The sequence below is a fragment of the Rhyacophila brunnea genome, unplaced genomic scaffold (assembly GCF_057557595.1).
Source record: "Rhyacophila brunnea isolate RB1 unplaced genomic scaffold, BYU_Rbru_1.0 scaffold_3, whole genome shotgun sequence".
Classification (NCBI taxonomy): domain Eukaryota; kingdom Metazoa; phylum Arthropoda; class Insecta; order Trichoptera; family Rhyacophilidae; genus Rhyacophila; species Rhyacophila brunnea.
The window spans coordinates 38,360,669-38,382,496 of record NW_028232965.1 but is presented as its reverse complement, the minus strand read 5'-3'; the positions used below and the strand labels follow the sequence as shown (position 1 = coordinate 38,382,496).

At 31.7% G+C, this 21,828-nt stretch overlaps 1 protein-coding gene across 2 annotated transcripts in view; it reads left to right on the top strand.

Moving 5' to 3' along the window:
- LOC147068326 (uncharacterized) overlaps positions 1-21,828 on the top strand; it is a 322,385-nt gene that overhangs the window by 273,299 nt on the left and 27,258 nt on the right. For both annotated transcript variants that reach the window (XM_085952712.1, XM_085952711.1), the window contains exons 3-4: positions 6,100-6,214; positions 8,311-9,716. In XM_085952712.1, coding sequence (XP_085808838.1) covers positions 6,100-6,214; positions 8,311-9,716 — 1,521 coding nt within the window. The remainder of the gene's footprint in view (positions 1-6,099; positions 6,215-8,310; positions 9,717-21,828) is intronic.

Below are 21,828 nucleotides of genomic sequence, written 5' to 3'. Positions count from 1 at the left end.
AAATATCTTTAGAATCATCTTGAAATGTGTTAATCTTGCCGATTTTTTGAATAATAAAATGCCTAATTCTTGTCAAATTTGGGATCACAGAGATTATCAATATAATTTTTTATCGTGAATATTTTACAAAAATTATCTCGTAATAAATTATGCTAATGGTTTTACAAATGCGTTTAAAAATTAATAAATCTAAAAAATCTTAACACCACTGCACAGTTATGTACCGAAATATGACTATATTCTAAAACATTAGAGCGAGAGGTTTAAAAGAATACTATTTTATGTAACAAAAATACTTCATGCAGTCATCAAATGTTTAAAATAACTATAAAGGATAATAAGGCTTCAAAATTATATAAATAGATCATCTACAACGTTTAAGGAGTGTCCAGGATCATGGTTTGAATATACAATAAAAACTCAATTTTGACCTTCGACGAGCATGTCCCCCCTTAACGTACTTGCAAATTAATGATTTAATTTACTATTTTTCGCGATGCCGATGAATGTGAGTGATCCAGAGGATGACCCCAATATGTTGAGTAAATGGCAATCAACAATATTTCACAGTACATTTTAATAACAATGATGATGATCTTTTAAAAAACTGTAAATTAATGCTGACATCATGAAATCTGGGAGGTCACGTGTAATTTTTAATTGTTTACTTAGAATATGTAAATGACAATCTTGTTTATGCTGAAAAAGAATAAGAGAGGGCGAACGCCCGTCAAATTTATACGTCGAAAATATGAATACTGTCAAAATTATCTCGAATATATTTTTAACTAGGTTTTTATAATACGGTGAAATTTAATGCAATGTAGGGTTTTACAGCTTTTCGAACAAACACCAAAGGGGTGTTTTTTTTGAAAAAGGCTTTTTTTATATTTTTGAGGCTGCCAAAGTTCATTCGGAAAAAATGGAAAATGTTTGAGTGAACGGTATGAAAATGATATTAGCGAGTACGTGCAAAGGGTATTTAATTTTAGCAAAAATCCTTTTTTTTTTAATTTTAATACCTACCTTAGCGAAACAATGCGTGACTTAATTTATGCGTTAATTCGGGTAAAATCATTCGACTGCACATTTTCATATTGTTTTTAATGTTACGCCAACTTTTTTCTATCTACAATGTGAGCACAATACGATGTATGAATTTAATATAATAGCCGTATTATTATAATTTTATTATTCTACGATAGACGGTAACGTTTTATGACAGCAATGAAAATAAATAATTCGCATCGGCCCACTCGATTATCTTACTCTATTCTGAAGTTTGAAAAAAAAAAGAAAAAAAAACACCTTTCAAAAGAAAAACATGTGTGACTCTGTGTGACTCTTTCAAAAATTATAATCACTGTTAAAAATAGTAAGCCCACTCCAAATAAAAAAAATATTATCTGGTAGAGTTAACGTTATTTTTACTATTATGTGTATTTTTACGTAGACAGTTTGATGTAATTATTTTGTAATGTTATGAACACTATATTATTTTTACATGTTCTACTTTATTTATTCTTCTTTCTTCTTTATTTCGACCATGTCCGATCCTAATACGATCATATGGGCCTCCACAGAGTGGAGGTTTGTATTAACAGATTTTATTTTTACGAGAATTGGATGTCAGCCACTTGCTCAACCTATTAGGTCCATACTCTGACTTATACACAAATTGAAAAACAATATATGTACTTGCTAGACCCAGGATTTGAACCTGGGACTCTCGACACCATGAACCGGCGCTTAAGCCACGCGGCCATCGTGGGTGTTACTTTATTTATACTGTGTTTTTAAAATAGATATTATTAAAATCTGTGAAGTTCTCTTTATGTTCTTCTTCTTCGATCATGCCCAATGCTAATATGATCATATGGGCCTCCACAGAGTGAAGGTTTGTATTGACAGATTTTGTTTTTTTTATGAGAAATGGATTTCAGCCACTTGCTCAACCTATTAGGTCCATACTCTGACTCATACACAAATTATTGAAAAACAATATGTGTACTTGCCCAGACACAGGATTCAAAACTGAGACCCACGACGCAATAGGTCAACGCTTAAGACGCGCGGCCATCGTGGGTGTTCATCACCGTTTTACTTGTCATATTAAACTGCCCGTCATACGTAGTATATTATTATATATTATATCGTCTCTGTTCTGGCAGAACACACTAACTGGAGAATACTAGTTTTGAGTAATTTGACGTTGAAGTTGTTAAAATGTTTGAAATGGTCTATCATGTGAGTTTATTAAGTAATCGTAAAAAGGATGACTTTAAAATAATGACTGTTTATTTATTAATAAGGAACATTTTGGTATAACTAACTCAATATGTAATTTTTTCGAATTAGTGTCTTCTGCCAGAACAGTGACGATATTATAGAAGCAATGAAACAGTATGAAATATAATTTCTACCTATGATTTTGTAGTGCGCCCATAGTGCTGTAGAAGTTAGAAAAAACGCATTTTGTTCCGTATACTACGAGTTCAAATCCAATAGATTGATCACATTTGCGTACTGTTTCTTTTCAAGCAATGTTTGGTTTTTTTTAATCTAGTTCGAGTATATGGACCATACGTTTTTTATATGGGTCTACGTGATATACTTTGCGGGAAATGGCGGGAAATTTGACATAGTGTCGAACCGAGGGATAGGTAATTAATAACAGGCACTTCTTCTACGGTCCGATTTATTTCAGTAGGTACTAATTTACACATTCGACAAAGTACATTTTATATTGTGATAATTATAAACGGTTATGTAATTATTTTTTTAAATTTAATCATAGCGGTTTAAATTTACACATTCTCTTACAACGAAAAAAGCGGAATTGAAGGAAGGGAAATTACCTTCGAATTATGTTCGTAAATGCGATTGACAAGTAGCCTTTTTCAGGTACTTACATTTCTGAAAACGTATCTGTAATTGAGGACTACGTTATCTGCTTTCGCCGTAAGGCATCGCGTCTCGCTAAAAACGCGCCAATTTCGAATAAAATCAAACTGGCTATGCTTTGGTCAATATATCACAACTACAATAATAGTTCGATGCACACGTGTTATTGATATATTATTATAACGATGGTAATAGTACGTATAAGTCATTGAAGAAGGAATGAGATTTAATTTGACTTTTTTCATTATCTTTTGTGATATCCAAATGTTTGCAGATTATTATTATACAATTAATTTATATTATTGATAAATATTATTTAATTAACTAGTACACGTTTTTATAACAATCTTTTAATTATTATGTCGAAATGAAAATGAATGTGAACCTAGTAAATGTTTTTAATACTCAGTACTTAAGCGACTTGTGTTAATTCATTGGGCAATAAAAAGGTTTTTTTTTCAAAAATATTGTACAAAATATATTAAGTAATTCGATAAAATGTTGACATTTAAGAATTGAATATAAATCAAAGAATTCAAATTATACGGGGCTTAAGATCCTTGAGGATGCTTTGAATTTGAAATATTTATAATTAAAAAAATACGGACGGATTTGACATTTAAAAAAGTGTGCTAAATATAAAAAAACGGCGCTGACTTCAAAAGGCATTCTAATGACAAAAATGTAAATCGCATCTGGATTTATTACACGAATTAAATTACGAAGAATACAACCTAATCAGATCTCGAAATTGATATTCTATGAAGCACGTTGAGTTGATATTAATTATTACAGAGTTATTTGTCACCTTGGGGAATCAGTAAATTATCCACAGAATTACATAGTAGGTATATATCGACATAGTATATTGATATAATTATTAACATAGGTATAATGTATAATTACCTACATAAGTGTGGATTCTACGGTTGATGTTTTAAGATATTTTCTATAAGATTAACAATCTATGCTATGTGATATAATATAACAGATATATCTGAATGAATTTTCCAAGACACACTATATTCTTGATAAAAGGCCATTATACTATTTAAAAGTAAAGATATTATTATATATACATACTTATTCTACGTTATTTTTTTAATAGATCAATACTATTTCTTTTCATTTTATTAGTACTTCCAATATAATTGAAAATCTAAGATTAATAAATCGTTTGTTGAAAATCATATATACATAATAAAAATATGGTGTTTTTAAGTAGTGACAGTTTTAATGTTGTTCTATAAACTATAATCCTCGTTTTTAAACAGTAAAAACTACTTACCAATGAAAAGGGGTATGTATATAATATTTACACGTAATTTGAAAAAATGGCGCTTACACTCTACATAATATGTTATTATGCTCATTCAAATGGAACATTCAAACATTAATTATAGTTAACAACTTGTATTTGGATATATTTTTACATTTAGAATAATTTTTTGAACATATCATTATATATAACGTGTTATCACATTTAAAATATGATTTGATCAGTTAAATTTAAATACATACACTCTCTTTTTAGTTAGGTGAGGTTGAAAATAGGATAGATTAGTAAGATTATATTACTAACCTAACAATATGAAGGTCGAAGTAAGAGTTATTTATGTAATATAATATTATGTAAAAATATTACTTTTCAATGGAAATAAATCTAAATATAACTTTTAAATAATGGCGAACGATTCATACCCTTGTGTTTTTAATTTTCCACATGAATTAAAGTATTTTTTGAATCATTTTGAATAATTTTATTTCTTTACATCTAAAAAATAATCAAGTTTTTGATAGCTAGTCAAAATATAAAAATAATCATCCGAAATATATTTTAGTACCTACCTAATTATCCAGTTCTTGTCCCATTCTTTGTATGTGTATCTCTGCAATTTCAACTATATTGTGAATTTTAACATCCTTGTCAAGTTGCAAACAGCGCTCGAAATGGAAAAGTTTACGAACCGGAGCGCTCGATAATTTTCTGAAGATATTTACATAGTAAAGTTATCAAATTCAATTTGTATTTTATAAAAATAAGTGTGTTAGATATTTTATCATAATATGTCCTATCTAGCTCAGACGATCAAATTAATTTTTCCACGAGACGGAGCGATAATATTATCGATTTCACGAGCCGGAACGTCGCTCTGGTGCGCTCCGGTTCATTTCAAGCCCTGGTTGCAAAGTAATTTTAGTCTCTATTTTTATATAATTAGTTTATAAGTACATTTTAACTGTATATTACATTAATAATTAATTTCAAATTCAGCTCATTTTGCTATTAAAATACTAATTAAATGGACATATATGTTGATATAGCACTTGATCAGTAGTCAAACATGATTTTATAATGAAATTCGAATGTATTCTATGTCATTATATTTCGCCACTTGAATTTATAGTTGTTTAATAATATCAATTCGAATTGGCATTTGGTATCATTAAACAGTATGCACACTCGATAATAGTAAACAGTAAGTAACTATATTCAGTGTCAGTTGTACTTTCGCCATTAGTGAGTATGCATAGTGCTTGAAGATGTAGAAAGACAAAACGTAGCTTGCAAAAAAACGGTTTAATTGGAAAACTACAAAAGTTAAATCAATTAGAATTTAAATTCAAATGTCACCTCATAGGTTAGTGGCAATACTATATTAATTATTGAAGCAAATATTCTACTTGTAGTTATTTTCCAGTATGACGGAGGTTTTTTTTTGTAAATATCCTAGAATAAAATTTATTTATTTATTTAGAAAAGAGTATTATGGCATTACAGCGATTGGCCAATGTGCCAATGTGCAATGTGCCAAATCAATCTTTATGGTGCTATCAAATAAGTTAATCGCACGATACACAGCATCACGAAACATCACATCTGTCCTGCGACGGGGTATCATGAAGACCGTAGAGTTACGAGTGCCATTAATTGGTGGGAACATAAAAAATAATATTTGCCAGTATATACGGAATAATGCCAATGATATTTGCCAGTGATACGGAAAATGACATATCGGTAGCTGACTTTGCAACTAGTCACCTGTCTACCCATCCTGAATTATCTGATTTTTGTGTTTTATGTTTTTTTATATAATTTTGTTTTCGACTATATGATGGAATCCATTTTAAGTGATAAATCATATGAATACTTTGATTCAAAATCACTGACGTCATCTCTATTCTCACCCCCAGGTAACGAGGGGCGGCTGGTATTCGATTGAAATATCAATGGCCCTCAAGGAGATGCTCAACTCACCTGCGGCCGCCTCCAGCTTCGTCTTTGGGGTCCGTTTTGAAGGGCCGAGAGGTAAATCCCCCCAAATTCATAAATAAACAAGTGCTCCCTTCACGATCGGGCCCGGGCACTTTATTATACCGTGGGCCCGACCCATATAAAGGGAAATCCACTCCCGGAGAATGAATTTGACTCGACAACTTGTGGTTGCTGACATCTTCAGAGATTTTTTTATTTTGTTTTCAGATAAACCTATTTATAAATTCGCTGAAAATTATTCATAATAGGTCGTCTTGAAAAGTTTTGGTTTCAAGATGTTCGGCCTAATTTTACATTTTTTATAGTAATGATAAGAAATTTCAATTGAAAAAGTAAACAGAATTTATTGTAGGTACTTACTAATAATTATTTTTTTATTTCCTTATGAGTATACTACTCCTACTTCATCATGTTCAATCCTTAAAGGATCATAATATGATATACTATGGGTCTCCATAGGTTGGATGTTGTATTAACAGATTTTATTTTTACGAGAAATGGATGTTAGTCGCTTGCTCAACTCACTTGCTTAGGTTCATACTCGGACTTCAAACACAAATTTAAATACAATATGTGGATTTGCCTGATCCAGGGTTTGAACCTGGGACCCACGATATTATAAGCTGACGCTTAAGTTGCTCGGCCATAGCGGGCGTATGAGTATAGATTATTCTTAAAATAATAATAAAGACTTAGGTACTTTAAACTATTTCAAAGTCAATTTCACTTCTGGCTTGAATTGAGTCAGGAATTCCAGTTTTTACAACTTTTAAAGCTCTATAAATAGAAAATAGCCCAAATTGTTTTTAATATCTCTTTTGGCTTAAAAATTATTGGAAAAATGACATTTGTCATTTTCAAATAGTGTCAACTTCACCTCCGAGTATCAAATAGAATGTATAACCCTAGTCTAACTAACCACAATGAAAAAAATATCATTGTGACATATCACGTGACTTAACTTTCCTCAGTACATTCATGTGTGACATTCTAACAGTCGATTTTAAATTATGACAACTCCCAATTTGAAGGTTCCTCAGTAATTTTGGATGATATATTTAGATTTAAAATGTTTTTAATTACCTACTTTTTAATTGCAACATTAGATTCTTTGCTATATTAATTATATAATTGCAACTTGGGTTTTCTTTTTTTCCTCGAAACTATGAAAATGTTTAGTTAACATCATTTGAAAATAAAGGATTCCATTCATTCTTCTGATTATTAGTTTGATAGATGCCACGTACTTTTATTGCGTATGCCACTATTTGATGCCGCGTCACTTATGTTAGTTAGGATAATATAACAGAAATATTTCTGCATACAATTCTAACAAAGACTAGGGAAATAATGATTAATTTATTAATATAAAATATTGTACAAGACAGTGTATTAAATTTTTACTAAACAATTATAAATACCTTCTACACAGTTAACATGATGTTAAGTATAAACTAATTATATATATACTTACCTATATATTTCTTTCTCTACCAGGATTCAGTATTAAATTTCTTGGCTGATGAATCTGCGTCAAGAGTTATATCCATTAATTATTGAATGAATAAGATGGAAAATAAAACAATCTTAACCAATCTTTGCTTAGAAGATAATCTCTATTAGTTATGACAGGTGTATTAATGAATTGGTTTTGCATTGGCAATTAATAATTGTATGAATGCTACACCGCTACAGTATAATATTATAACATTATGATGCCAGATATAGGTATATTATTTAAATTGATAAGTGAATGTATAACATTTTAAATATTTTTCATAGTTATACGATCGGTAATTGTGCCGCAGATGCCGTTATGAGCTTTTATAATATTTTTTTTACGAAAACAGTTTATTCCATGTAGACAATTGTAATTGACAATAATTGTTAAATTAAAATTTGAAATTTTCATACATTTTGATGCATCATTATCACAAACTAAGATTATATTAGGTAATATTAGATTGGGGTAGGTTAGGTTAGGTTAGATTTGATTTGGTCTAAAAATAAAGTTATAAAATCTCATGACGGCATCTGTGGCACATTACCCATAAGGTCTCACAATCAATGACATTCTGAATATTATTTATGCTTTGAATAAAGTATTTATAATTTATTTTTCTTTTCAGGGAAGTCGATATCTCCACAGCATTTTCTAAAAGAGCCTGGAAATAACAGTTCGTCGACATTCATAGTAACATTTTCGGATGACAGTTTGGATACAAGCTCCAAAGAAAAAGACAGACTAAAACTAAGTCGCAATCAAATCGATATCATGAACGAGCTCTTAGAGAGTGCCGCTTCGTCAGCAATAAAGATGGCGGAGAAGAAAAATAAAATAGACGCTTCCACAAGCATCGATCCATCATCGTATTTAAAAGAAATGCCATCTTTCGAATCCCACGACAAAAGCAGGCATATGAAAAGGAAGCTCAAAAAAATGGAAACCGCTTTCACTGAAATTAATCCAAAAGAAGCGATACGACACGGAAAAAAGTATCGCAATAGACATCTGCAAGATATTGGTAGTAAAGATGACGACTCAGATTATATTGAAGATAATTTTGAATTAAAGAAATCGTCTGAGAAAGAAAATATTAGACATAACAAATATTCGTCTGTACCTGGAAATGGTGATATATCTGAATTATTGGATTATGACAGGGTAAAAAAAGTTCGCGCTTTACGGAGACATAATCATAAAAGAATAAACAGTCTCAATTTGCGATATGATACAGCTACGAAAAGTGTAATTCAAAAGAAAATAGGAAAATGGGGAGACGCTGATTTATCTGAGGACATTAATGAACCCGAACCTAATGAGCCGCGTATGACTGGTTTAAAGAGTTACGATAGCAATAATGAAAAGCATAGATACGCGCGGTCGGCGCATGATAATGACAATTCTGATTACGTATTGGAGTTTGCAAGTCCTAATGACAATAAAGGTGCAGAAGAAACATCTATTGACACTGAAGCAAATGAAGATAACGACGGTGAGAAAGTGTACTTTAAAAATAATCAAAATAAAATAGTAAGCAAGACAGAAGGAAAACAAAAAGAATATGCTAAAGAAGACGATATGGGTGATTTGTCTTATTACGAACCTGACGTTTACATGCATGAAAATTTGACACCGTCAAGTCATAGACAAAGTAATTATAATTCGCATTCGTATGAAACCACAAAAGATGACAGTAAAAAGCCTTATAATGAAGAGGACATCGAAACGAACGAAGTGTTGAAAAGAAATGATGATTTGTATAAAAATAACAAACGAAATAATCACAATGAAAAACATGTTAAAAAATCGAATCGTAAAATTATTAAAGCGTCGTCAGTTGACGATGCAGTGACGAAAGTGATGAAAGAGAGCGACGGAAAGTCAACGCCGATGATCGGCGATGACGCAGCGTTTCCGATTGGCTCCGAAAAGAGGAGGCACAAGAATCAAAAGAGAAAATCGAGGAAGGGAGCGAAGAAAAATGCGACCAAGAGAAAGACCCTATCTCCAGATCTAAAATCATGGGGGCAGGTAAATATTAACATTCACTTATCTACTAAATAATAGTTTAATTTCAAAAAAAAAATCGGCGCGTGTACTTATGTACGCGCGTTAGAAGTTATACTTCGTTGGCGTAAATTTTAATTTATTTATTATGAAGGTTTTAATTATCTTGTCAAATTACACACTCAGAAAAATGGCCGCTTATTGGAGCGCCGCTGGTTTGAAATTATTTTATTGCTTCATTCCGTAATTATTAATATTATTTAATAATACTATTATATTCTCTTGTTAAATTACACACTCAAGAAAAAGGGTCGCTTATTGGAGCACCGCTGGTTTATTTCTATACACTTATTTATTATTTCTCGTTGTTTTTATTTTTAAAGTAACAAATGTCACTCTGCCGTTTAATCCTTTGTTGTGGTGTCGCACTTTCGTAACGGTGTTTCGTAACTCTCAATTTCACCCTCTACCAAACGCGCCAAAAGATGTATAACTTCAAAAAAACTTATAGTTTCGTAAAATGTTTTCATCACTAAATTAATGCATCTTGATACTTTCGTATGGAATGCTTTTTCTCGTTTTCTTCCCAGAGGCTAAACTAGAGAATAAAACATAATGGTTTGAGGAAATGACTAATAAACTCGTGAAAATACTATTATTAAGACGCGCGGTATGATGGAGTGGTATGGGTAAGGTACGAATTTCGAGTTTTATATAATGTACTTCCAGGTGGTGTTTTAAATAATTTATATTCATACGTTTAAATAACATTTTTGGTACACAGTCTAAAGAGTTTATTGCGCCCGCGTTCCTCTTAATTAAACGCATTATTTATGTAGGTCAGCATTAACCTACATTTTCTAGTTTTGAAATAATTCCTGTCCTAACGAAATAGAAAAGTGGCAATGGTAGAAGCTAAAGAAACCTCAGCGGTAAGTAGAATGCTGTGCAAATTAAAAACTAACAATGGCATTCACAAACAAAGCATTCGCAAACCGGTCCATGGCGCTGACATAAAATTACCACATTTTCTTTGTGGGTTTTGTGTAAAGGATTCAAACATATTAGTATCTGTAGGTATTAACGCATATATATATATGTGTGGGTAACAATACAATAGAATAATATATATAATGATATTATATGATTAATGACGTAAACTTTCTTTGTATGCTTAATTTGTACATTTGAAATTTAATATTAAAATAATCACCGGATTTTCTGTATTTTACCAAATTAATAATATTAATTTCGTGGCTGTTATTTTTTGTTGGAAAGACGTGTTACTTTAAAAAATACCATAGTATAAATAATTTTATTTAAAATATTATTATTGAAAGCGATTTTGTAGACCCAAGATATTGTTTCACTTCGATTCATACGCTCCCTCGACCATTTGAATTGAGCATATTTTGAAACAAATTTTCACATTCAAGCTAAAAATCGTAATTTCTATATACTTACTCCATATTTTCTAGCAAATTCCTTTCGAACTGTCCGAAACATAGTTCAGTGGCACTTGCGACGTTTTAATACGCTGAATTTACAGACCATTGGGGATAAAATATTCAAATCTCGTGAGAGGACATAAGTGCACAATAAATTATAACTTTTGCGCATTTCCCCAGTGACCAGTCTTTGTATAATATTAAATAAGTAGAAGGGTTCCATAAATAAAATATTTAATAAAATTAATAATAATGTTTTTTCTTGTATTTTTGGTAAGGCCTGTCTTTTTAGTGAGGATTAAGAACTTGTATACAATATAGGGATAATTTCCCCATGTAAATGTATATGCCATTTAGAATTCGCATATTATGCGTCGTTGTTCTGCGACACTTTTCCTAAGAGTGAATTTTCTAAATAACGGAAACCTGAGATGCCCAGAATTGTACGACTCTTGTAAGGATTAATTAAGCCTTGTTATGGGGTTCGAGGTAAGGGGTGTGCTGCGGTGTCAGAGGCTGCTTTCGTTTAAGGAGTGTTGTTCTCTCGGTTTTGGTGAGAGATTGTTTTAGTATGCAAGTAGTTTAGTCGAACTGAAAGTTATTTGACTCGCTGCGTCAACAATGAGTCGGTGCAAATCAGCGAAGGCAATTTACAAAATTAGAAAAAAACACATTTTTGGTTACCGTGGAGGCAAAAAGGTAAACCAAATAGAATACATGTAACAAACCCCGCCTATTTGGTTATAAAATCAGTAGGTATTACAAATATTATTTTTATTCAATTCTGCCTTATTCAATAGGTATTGGTATTGAATGGTGTATGTGGGAGGATTTTTTTACAGTTTAATTAAACCCACGTTATGTACAAGTTCTTTTCTTCCTAACTCTGTCGATTACAGGTTTGTTGATGAGGGATTTAGGCATTTAATGCGTCATTTCGTATCAGTATATTATCAAAGTTGTTAAACTTTATCAGCGACATCTGAAACAATTTCATTTAACATGTTGCATCAAAGAATATTAGAGCAAACTCTAAATACCTAAGTTTTTTTTCCAAATACAATGAAATCCAACATATACAAATCAATTTGCCTATTGCGTCAATGAAATCTTACATGTTTTACATGTTATCATTTTTTGAAATTCGAAACTGAAATTTGTAATTGGTATTCAATTAGAATACTGGTTGTAAAATAATGGTCTGTATTGACGATAGGAGTGGCGAAAATGGGGTACCACAGTTACTAAGCATGTTGACACAAATAAGACCACATGCCTGTGTACATACGCACTGTTACTTTATACACAAACACTTGTTATTTTTGACACACTCAGTATGTTCGTGATGTTCTGATTTGGTCACGTTTGGTGATTCGAATTACCCCATATGAGATTAACATTCTTGTAACGCTGACGGGTTGTAATATATTACATTGACATACGCTAAATTGTTACAATAAATAACATTTTTACACTAATAATACAAACACAAATTGTTACACTAATAAACATACACTAATTTGTTTGTCACTTGCGAGGAATATTTTTGCGCATCCGAGAAGGTATGGAACGGTAGTGTGGAGTAATCGTTGAAAGTTGGTGAAGTCAAAAACTATACTTACCTCGTTTTCAGTTATTATAATAGCTACATATTATGAAATTGATACCTTATATTATAATATGACTTTGAATCTCGTAAAAACAATACTTATATTATTTTTTCAAACATTTTGTAGAATCTTGAATTCTGCTCTAAGAGTAAAGGCAAAAATATCAGTTCATTAGGAGGGGACCAAACTTAACTGATAATGACCCATGAGAACTATTTCGGTTTCAAAACAGCGCTTTGAAATTTCAAGTCAAAGACGTAACCCGGAATATTTGAACGTCTGCTAACAATGCCATTAATCTCGGGTGACTCTGCAAAGACGGAGAAATTACTCTGTTATCCAATCCGATGACCTCATTAACAGCGACGCTCACCCACCCCCCGCTAGATGGCAGTGACATCCATTGTCTTTAGAGCGCGAACCATAGATCCGAACCCGCTGCGAACTTCTCCGCAAATCTCTGTATGATACAGACAAAAACGTTTAATTTTGTCTTTGCTTCTCTGAACTTTAAAAGCTCTTTTATAAGCCATTAGCTGTACAGTGATTTATTTACCAAAATATCTACCCGGTTAACGATATCGAGTTAAAGTGCATGTGGAAGCTTTTTCGTTCAACGTACAATAATAAATTTGTCTTCGTTATTTATTACTCATCACATAAAAGATCCCACGGTTTTTTGTAGTGTAGATACTTACATAGCTGCAAATTTTAATAAATCATCAATCTGTAGGGATGAGTAGGTATTGATATGTATAATATTTATTTATAATTATGATGTTTTACTAGTCTGCCTATTACTAATTTATGAACAATGTTAATATATGTGTATTCCAAGTGTCTGTAGAAGATAGTCAGGCACGCACATAAAGTGGTTTCCAATGTTTGCTGTAATATTCTGACATAGCATGCACAAACAACAATACCGCGCGGACGACACAAAAGGACACTAGTGATTCTAATAATTGTGCCAGATCATAAGAAGATCATAAATGGACCTCCACAGAGTGGGAGGTTGTATTAACAGATATTTGTTTTTAAGAGAAATGAATGTTAGCCACTTGCTCAACCTATTAGGTGCGTGCTCTGGACCCGAACACACATTGAAAAACAATATGTGAAATATTATAGACCCAGGATTCAATTCGGAGACCCTCGACATCATAAGCCGACGCGGTAACCCTTATGATAATAATGACCGTTAGGCTACTCATATTCGATGACCATTTGTGAATGATAACTAGTAGGTGATCACCCGTAGTTATAACTGCAGACCAGGTTTTCATTGTTAAACTAAATGATTAAGAGTGTCTGGGTATGGGGAACGTACCTAGAAAAGTGCGGGGGTCCGCGGTTGTAGCGATGAAAGGCTAAGTAGTAGGCGGGGTAAGTGCGGAAGTCAGTCGCACCTGGTAGATTTCGTTACCCCCATCCCCTCCCGCCCCCTTAAATATCAAAAACATTTTTTATTATCTAGATATTTTTTCGAAATGGGTAATAGTTATTTATTTTTTATTAACACTACTGGTAGTGACGTCATATTATGCATGCATCTTGGTAATGCGTTGGCTAGGGACCTCAGATTCTATGAGGGTGGAAAATTGAAGAAGAAATGAGTATAATGTAATCAATATTCATTGTAGATTCCATGGAGACAGATTTTTCGCCTGCGTTGCTTACATGTTTTAAATTTTGGTGAATTTGTATCACATTACATCAGAATCCAAACGATTTTCTTTGCATGTAAAAGTATGTAATAATAGAATTTAAAAAATAATAAGAGTTGGTAAGTGGCCTAGGTACGTCATTGTTTACTAGTTTACGTAATATTTTGTAATTCACATATTTGTACATATTGTGTCAGCTATGTAGACCTTACCCTATATTTTACAAAAGGATTCAAATAAAATTTAAATAGTCGGTAATAATAATTACTGACATTGCCATTAGCAAAAAAGGACTTGCTCGTCAGCCGAAATTTAAACTAAGAACACTACTTAGTTACTAATACAAAAGAAAAGATTGCAAACATTATTTGTGTGATAGATACTTACTTCAATTTGATTAAAAGCTACTAAAACTAGAATGCTGAAGATTCTAATCAGACTTTATGAAAATAATACGATAAATAATACATATTTTCTGGGTGACATAACGACTTGCGGTAAAATAACAATTTGTTATTTTTCTCGGTAATACAACAGCGTCCTCACTGGATGGGAGTTTGTAATGGCCGTGTTATAAATTTGTAAAGTTTTGTGTACACAAAATTTATCCAATTAATGTTAATTTACAGTAAGTGTTTGTATATATAACAATATAATTGGTATTATTATACTGTCAAAACATTCACAATAAACAGTAGCAAACTGTAATCTATATCAGCTGAATGTGCATATCATACATATCATTTTTTCGGTTTGGAAATCCAAAATAAATTCAATAATATTAATACTATCGACCGAGGGTACTTGATGGTATTCACGATTTTACACCTCTTGAGTGTAGTATTTTTATTGTTTAATGATCTATTATTAGGTTTTGACTATTTATACGCTTATCGAGTGTATTATTAGTGATAAGGTAGGGGTTTTTTACAAACACTATTCATAATATTTTGTTTGTTATATTTTTTATTGTGATCTTTGACTTAGCAGGTAGGTAATAAAGTTTTTACCTACTTTATTCTATTGATTTGTTATATAGTTAGAGTTAACTGTATTAGTTGACAGTGTGTATTTATTTGCCTTTTGGTGAGTGCACATAGTGCCTGAAGATACCGCAAGGCGAAACCCGGGTCGCAAAAACGACTCAAATGGAATAGTACAAAACTTATATCCATAATAATAATATAATTTAAATAATATTAATATAATTTAAAATACAATAGTTTCATTAAATTTGGTACTCGTATTTTTGCTTGTAGCATAAATTCATATTGCATACTATGTTTTATATCGTTATACTTGTTCTATATCGCAGTGGCGAAGGGTGACTTTTGGAAAGAGGTAGGCTGTGTAGATCTGATAAAAAGAGCACACTTGTCAGGTATACTTACGAGAATAGTACGATATTTACTACTAATGAATAGGTACACACTAATAAATGACAACGACACACTAATTCAATGAAACTTCAAAAACTCATTGACGACATAAAAATGAGCGATGTGTTTAAATTACGTATTTTTCAAAACATTTATACCCATCAAATATAATTAGATAAAATTTATTTTTATTTATAAAAATAATCTATACTTACTTATTTATTAATATTCGATTAAACGCCGTTGAAATTATTTTTTTAATTATCTAATTATTAATGATGTTGGACAAAGTGCGCAGTCGTGACAACAATATTATGCGCGAATGTTTTAGGCTCTGCGATAGGAGCTTACCTTATTTCGTACAAATCAGCAGACTTGCTGAGGTTACGAGACGTAAAGTCCATACGAAAAAAATTCAGAATTTTTTCACACATAATCGGAAATTTGTTTATGTCGAGACGTCGCGGCGTTTATTATTTATTTACGGCGCTTTTTAATACCTTTGCAGATTGTTTTATAAACTGTGTAATACTGTAATACATTCCTACATATACGACATCTCTCGTTGGCAAAATAAATTATTTTTATATAACATAAAATAATGAAGTGATTAAGTATATAAATATGTCAATATGCAATTAAAAATATTTTTCTTAAGAAGGTAGGCTTTAAATAATCGCCTAGTATGGAGTTTTCGCCACTGCTATATCGTTATTTAACCTAAACATGCCGCATCAAATTTTATAAATTTCAAATACATCGCCATTTGCACATAGTACACAAAAATACAGAGAGAGCCGCCATCAGGTGATGCGAGCGCTCATTTAATAAATTACTTTTAAAGTCATTCAAATATTACTACGGTCAGTTATAATATTATCTTGCAATATTGATACTATAGAGTATAGACAGAAGGTACTTGATGGAATTTGAATTTAAATTCTAATGGATTTAACTTTTGTACTATTCCATTTGAGTCGTTTTTTGCGACTCGGGTTACATCTTTCGGTATATATTACGAGTATATTGGTTTTTACAAATACGGCAAACCATTTGGTGATGATTTAAAATTATCAATATGATGCTCGATTTTTATTTAAAGATTCGGAAAATAAGGAAAAATGATTTACATAATTATGTATTGCTAGAAATATTATAACAATTGTTTAAATGGGTTTTCGCCAATTTTTCTATGCAATTTTATATATTTTGGAGTAGTTACATATTATATATTTTGCATGTATAACAAACATCACGATTAAATGGATTTTCATGAGTATGTATTAGAAGTTTTGGATCCATTATGAATATCAAACCTCGACCAATTAATTGTTACATTACTTACATCAATTTCTGTATTGTCATTTGAACATTAAAAAATTCACTATTGCTGGTTTACTAAATATACATACAGTCTGAATAATATTTTATAGAAAAACAAAACCCCGGTTGCTAAAGCCGATTCATTTGTCATAGAAACTTCTATCAATTAGAATTTATATGTTCTATCTAGTCTAATAATTATATCATTAATAAATTGTTATTTTCTTCATTTAGTTATTTTAAATTGATGTTAATATCGCTATTAATAAATAATTTGGGTTATTTAGTGACATCAGCTGGTACACAATAAATGGTTAAGCCTATAGCGATACAATATTATTAAAACTATCCATCATCCTTTTGGACAAGCGTTCGGAATATTCTTAATCCCAACGGAATCCGACCGAAAAATAAAATAACGTTAGAATAACGAAAGGATAGAATGGAAATAATTCGGCATGAGTATGAAGCTATTCAAAAGCACTGGTATAAGTGTCTACTTATCTTAATATATAATATATATTATTGATATCAAACCTCTATGGACAACTGTGGATGGTACTCAAGATAATTAATATTTTGTTTATAAATATGTAACACTAATAATCAAAAATAATACAAACATATTTCAAATTAGTAAATTTTATTTCCATAACAATAATGAACCGGTTAATATAACAGCTACTTGTAGTCTCTCTGTATAAACTATTTGAAAATAATTTTAACAGTTTAAAATAGAGTATTGTTAATACTAGCCATAGAGCAGTTTTGAAGGGACAGTTTCTATACCTGGCAAGTATCTAGTTTTGCACTTACAGCAAATAATTTGGACTCTAGAATCAAGATAGAAGGAGTCTTATATAGGTACATTACGTATTAGGAATTTTTAAGTCAGTTCGATTTTCGAACCGAACGATTGTACGTGTAGTTGAATTAGTAACACGTTCATTATTTTCTTTTTGCTAATGGTAACTCTGAAAACAAAATGGCAACTTATATTCTAGTTTGAAGTCTGTTTATTTACTTAACCTAGGTAATTATTTCTCCATATTTTACGTGCTTATCGTAGAAAAATTATGGTAAATGGATTTTTGAATAGCTACATATTATCAAATTGGAGTCGCTTTTAATTATACACTATCAAATCCTATGAATTTAAGTATTTTAGGCTTGTCTGGCAATACCTGCAAGTAGAACCATGTAGGTATTTAATTTACTAACTAATTGTTAAATCTGAAATTATTGTTGAATGTTATAGTAGAAGTGTGAAGTTTTCTTCAAATTAACAAGTCCAACTCCATCTCACTAGAAAAAAGTTTTTTCAAATTAAAGCAACTTGACTTACAGTAATTACTGTAGTTTTGTCGATTTCAAGTCGCAAACATAGCGTCATAAGATGGAATATAAGGTACTCGTTATGATTAGCAATACATATACAGCGTAAGATATTGTATAAAGTTAATTTCTCGTAACAATTAGCATGTCGATTGTCGAATATGTCGTGTCACCTTTTTTATTTTTACTGAATCAGTTGTCACACATGTGTATAGTTTTGATATCTCTTCAGTAGGCATTGCATTGTATTTGATACCTCTACTCTACGACCTGTGTATTAACATCGCATATACTAAATTTTTAATCAATATTCAAACCCAATTATCTAAAAAAAAATGAATCGCACTTACGAAAAATTAGAACCACTGTGGCAATGTTGTATCATCGTTACAACTGACTGCATTAATCACATAAAGAAAATACACATATTGTAGTCATTCTCTACTTTTATTATTCAGTATTTAAAACGAACGAAAACACACAACGCTTTCACAAAAATTAAACAAGATAAGCGCGTCACTGTCTTTTTCCTGCAAAAAAACTAAACAATCTGCTTCGTGGGACCAAGTAGAACTCCGACCTTTCTCAACGTAGGACGTTATCACCGCGATACTTGGCTCGACTATACGTTCAAGTTTTTATAAGCTTTGTAGACCATTTGCTTGGTTCTCGCAGACAAAAAAATAGCGAATTTATGCAGTGCACAATTTGCGACTGTGGCCGCGACCTCGCCGCCACTGCAAACTTAGTACCTACAGCTTTATTAAAATTTCAATGTTTTTAGTACGATTGTAAAACGTGGAGTACCGTATAATATATTTACAAAGTATATGCCCAAGTACTTTTGAAAGTTAATAATATAAGAAGCAAACATACATGGATAATCTAATAAAGGCGACTTTTCCTGGAATAAAATATACGAGTATATAATAATATGTAGGTGGATCGAGTGATTAATTGGGCATAATTCTCAGGCAAAGTGGCATATTAATTATTATCAGTTTATTATTTTACAATACTTCTTAATATTATATTTGAATATATATAATGTTGTTTAATCAAACTAAGTAGCGAAAACGGTTGTACCTTGGGACATTTTTATTTTTTTGATTATTGTACATCTTTTGTTCTAGTAAAGCCGTATTTCGACCAAGCGAGCGAATATGTGTTCTTCCCCCACTCTAGCGTAATTCTCTTGACTTCAACCCTTTTTGTTGAGCGAACATAAGAATTTCGCTGGAGTGGGGGAAGAACAAACATTCGCTCGCTTGGTCTAAATGCGGCATAAGAAAATCTTTTAGCCCTGCATTGGCAGTAACTGAAGGTAGCTTTTAGCTAACAATCAATTATGCTATGTCTGAATCAATGTTAATTTACACAATAGTTTTTGTGAGTTTTTCATTAATTTAATAAAAATAACGTAAATAACTCTGTTTAGGCATCAAGAAACTTTTTTAGAATGGCTGAAAATAAAATGATACATTGTTTATTAATCTTATAACCATAAATCACAAACAAAACATATAAATTATTTATAAACCTAAGTTACTAATATAATTGCTGGGGTATATGTTTAATTGAAATACTACTTACTGCTTACCGAGAATAACAGGACAAAAGCTTTAAGGAATCCAAGTAAACGCGGAGGACTAAGTACTCGCTTGAGCTTAAAACTCCAATACTGAATTGTTCCAAACTTTCGCAACAGCTGCAGCCTTTTACTTGAGAATGCGAGCCTTCGGAACAATCAGAATTCCGCCGAGTAGTTTCGCTATGGAATCGAGGCTTTATTCTTGACCCTTCCGCGGAGTGAAAAGCTCCCGCTAATATGCAACAACTTTTCTGAGGATTTTCTAAGGAGCTTGAAAGCTTCGCGAATTTCTAAACGGAGCTCTGCGCTACAAGGAATAATTCATTTCCGTTGTTATCGCGGGATACCTACGTAAATTTAATATAATATAGGTGGGTACATCCGTTTGTAGCAAGAATATTATGTACGAGAAAGGTGAATTGTTCAAGTTTCTTATTCATCAAAATCATGAATCTATAATAATAATATATAGATACATATGTATTCCTTATAGTTGGGACTTCCAACCTAGGTGCTCTTACCACCCCCCCCCCCCCAAGGAAGTGCGAGATGAAATTCCAGGAGTTGTGATAACACAGAAAATTGCAGGAAGAATTCGGAAAAGCATTAAAAAAATTCAAAATTATTTTTTGACAATGGAGAACTCTGCAGAAATTATAAATTCAAAATTTTCACAATATGGCATGGGATTTTTTTTTAATTTTACCTAACACCATTACATAAAAAATATGGAAAATTTAGACGTAAGTGGAAAATATCAATATTCGAAACGATTTGGTTGAACATAGTAACTGTTCTCTGAAAATGATGTACCCAGTGACGTCCCGTGGGGGTAGGCAGATCGAGCGTCACTTGGGGGCGGCAATTACCCGAAGGGCGGCAAATCGAGGAGAATCATTAGGTATATATAAAAATAGCTACCCAAACTTAGTAATAACGGAAATATCTTTCCATTTAAAAAAATCAGTTCATTGATAGAAACAAAGTGTATTAATTACGGTAAAAGATTTAACAGGCCTGTAATTTTTTTGTCGGGTTCGCGATGTCTAGCTTACTTCCGTTGTCCTTCGACGTCGCGTCCTTAGTGAGCAACAATGACATGCGCAGATTTTTCGAATTACCTTTGAATTATAGGTAGGTACATACTTACCTAATTTAAAATTTATCCAAATATTTTTTCCGGTCACCCGCGAGTTTTGTAAGTTGTTACATGTATTTTAAAATGTACCTATCTGAAACCGTGCACTCGTAATATTTGTCTATTGAAGCAGAGATGATATTTTCATTTAACGGTATAAAAAATGGGGTGGCATTTTGTCTTGGGACGTCACTGGATGTACCTACCTAGTTTGGGGCTATGAATAACATTTTAATTAATCTTTATAAATTTAGTGTTAGATTATAAAAACAACGCGATATTATGTACTGAAATTCAGCTATTTTAAAAGTGTCTTCCTGGATACGCCTCTCCCCTAACTATGCATCTGCTCTAGTATATTGGAATTATAAGAATTTATCTAAATGATTTTAATAAAATTTTAAAGGTTAATAAAAAAGTTCCTCTTTCACATCAAAGGATTAAAAGATGCAGTCTATATAAAATCATTTGAATAGTTCTCGTACTCTTAGAATTGCCTGTGTTTAATCTATACAGCATCTATCTAGATTCTAGATGGTACGTATTAAGATGCTTTCCAGCACGTCGGAATCCGGTTGGCTTAACGAAAAGTGGGTCCAGAGTCTCTTGAGGCATTCTAGTACGTGGCCAAGTCAGACCCAATAT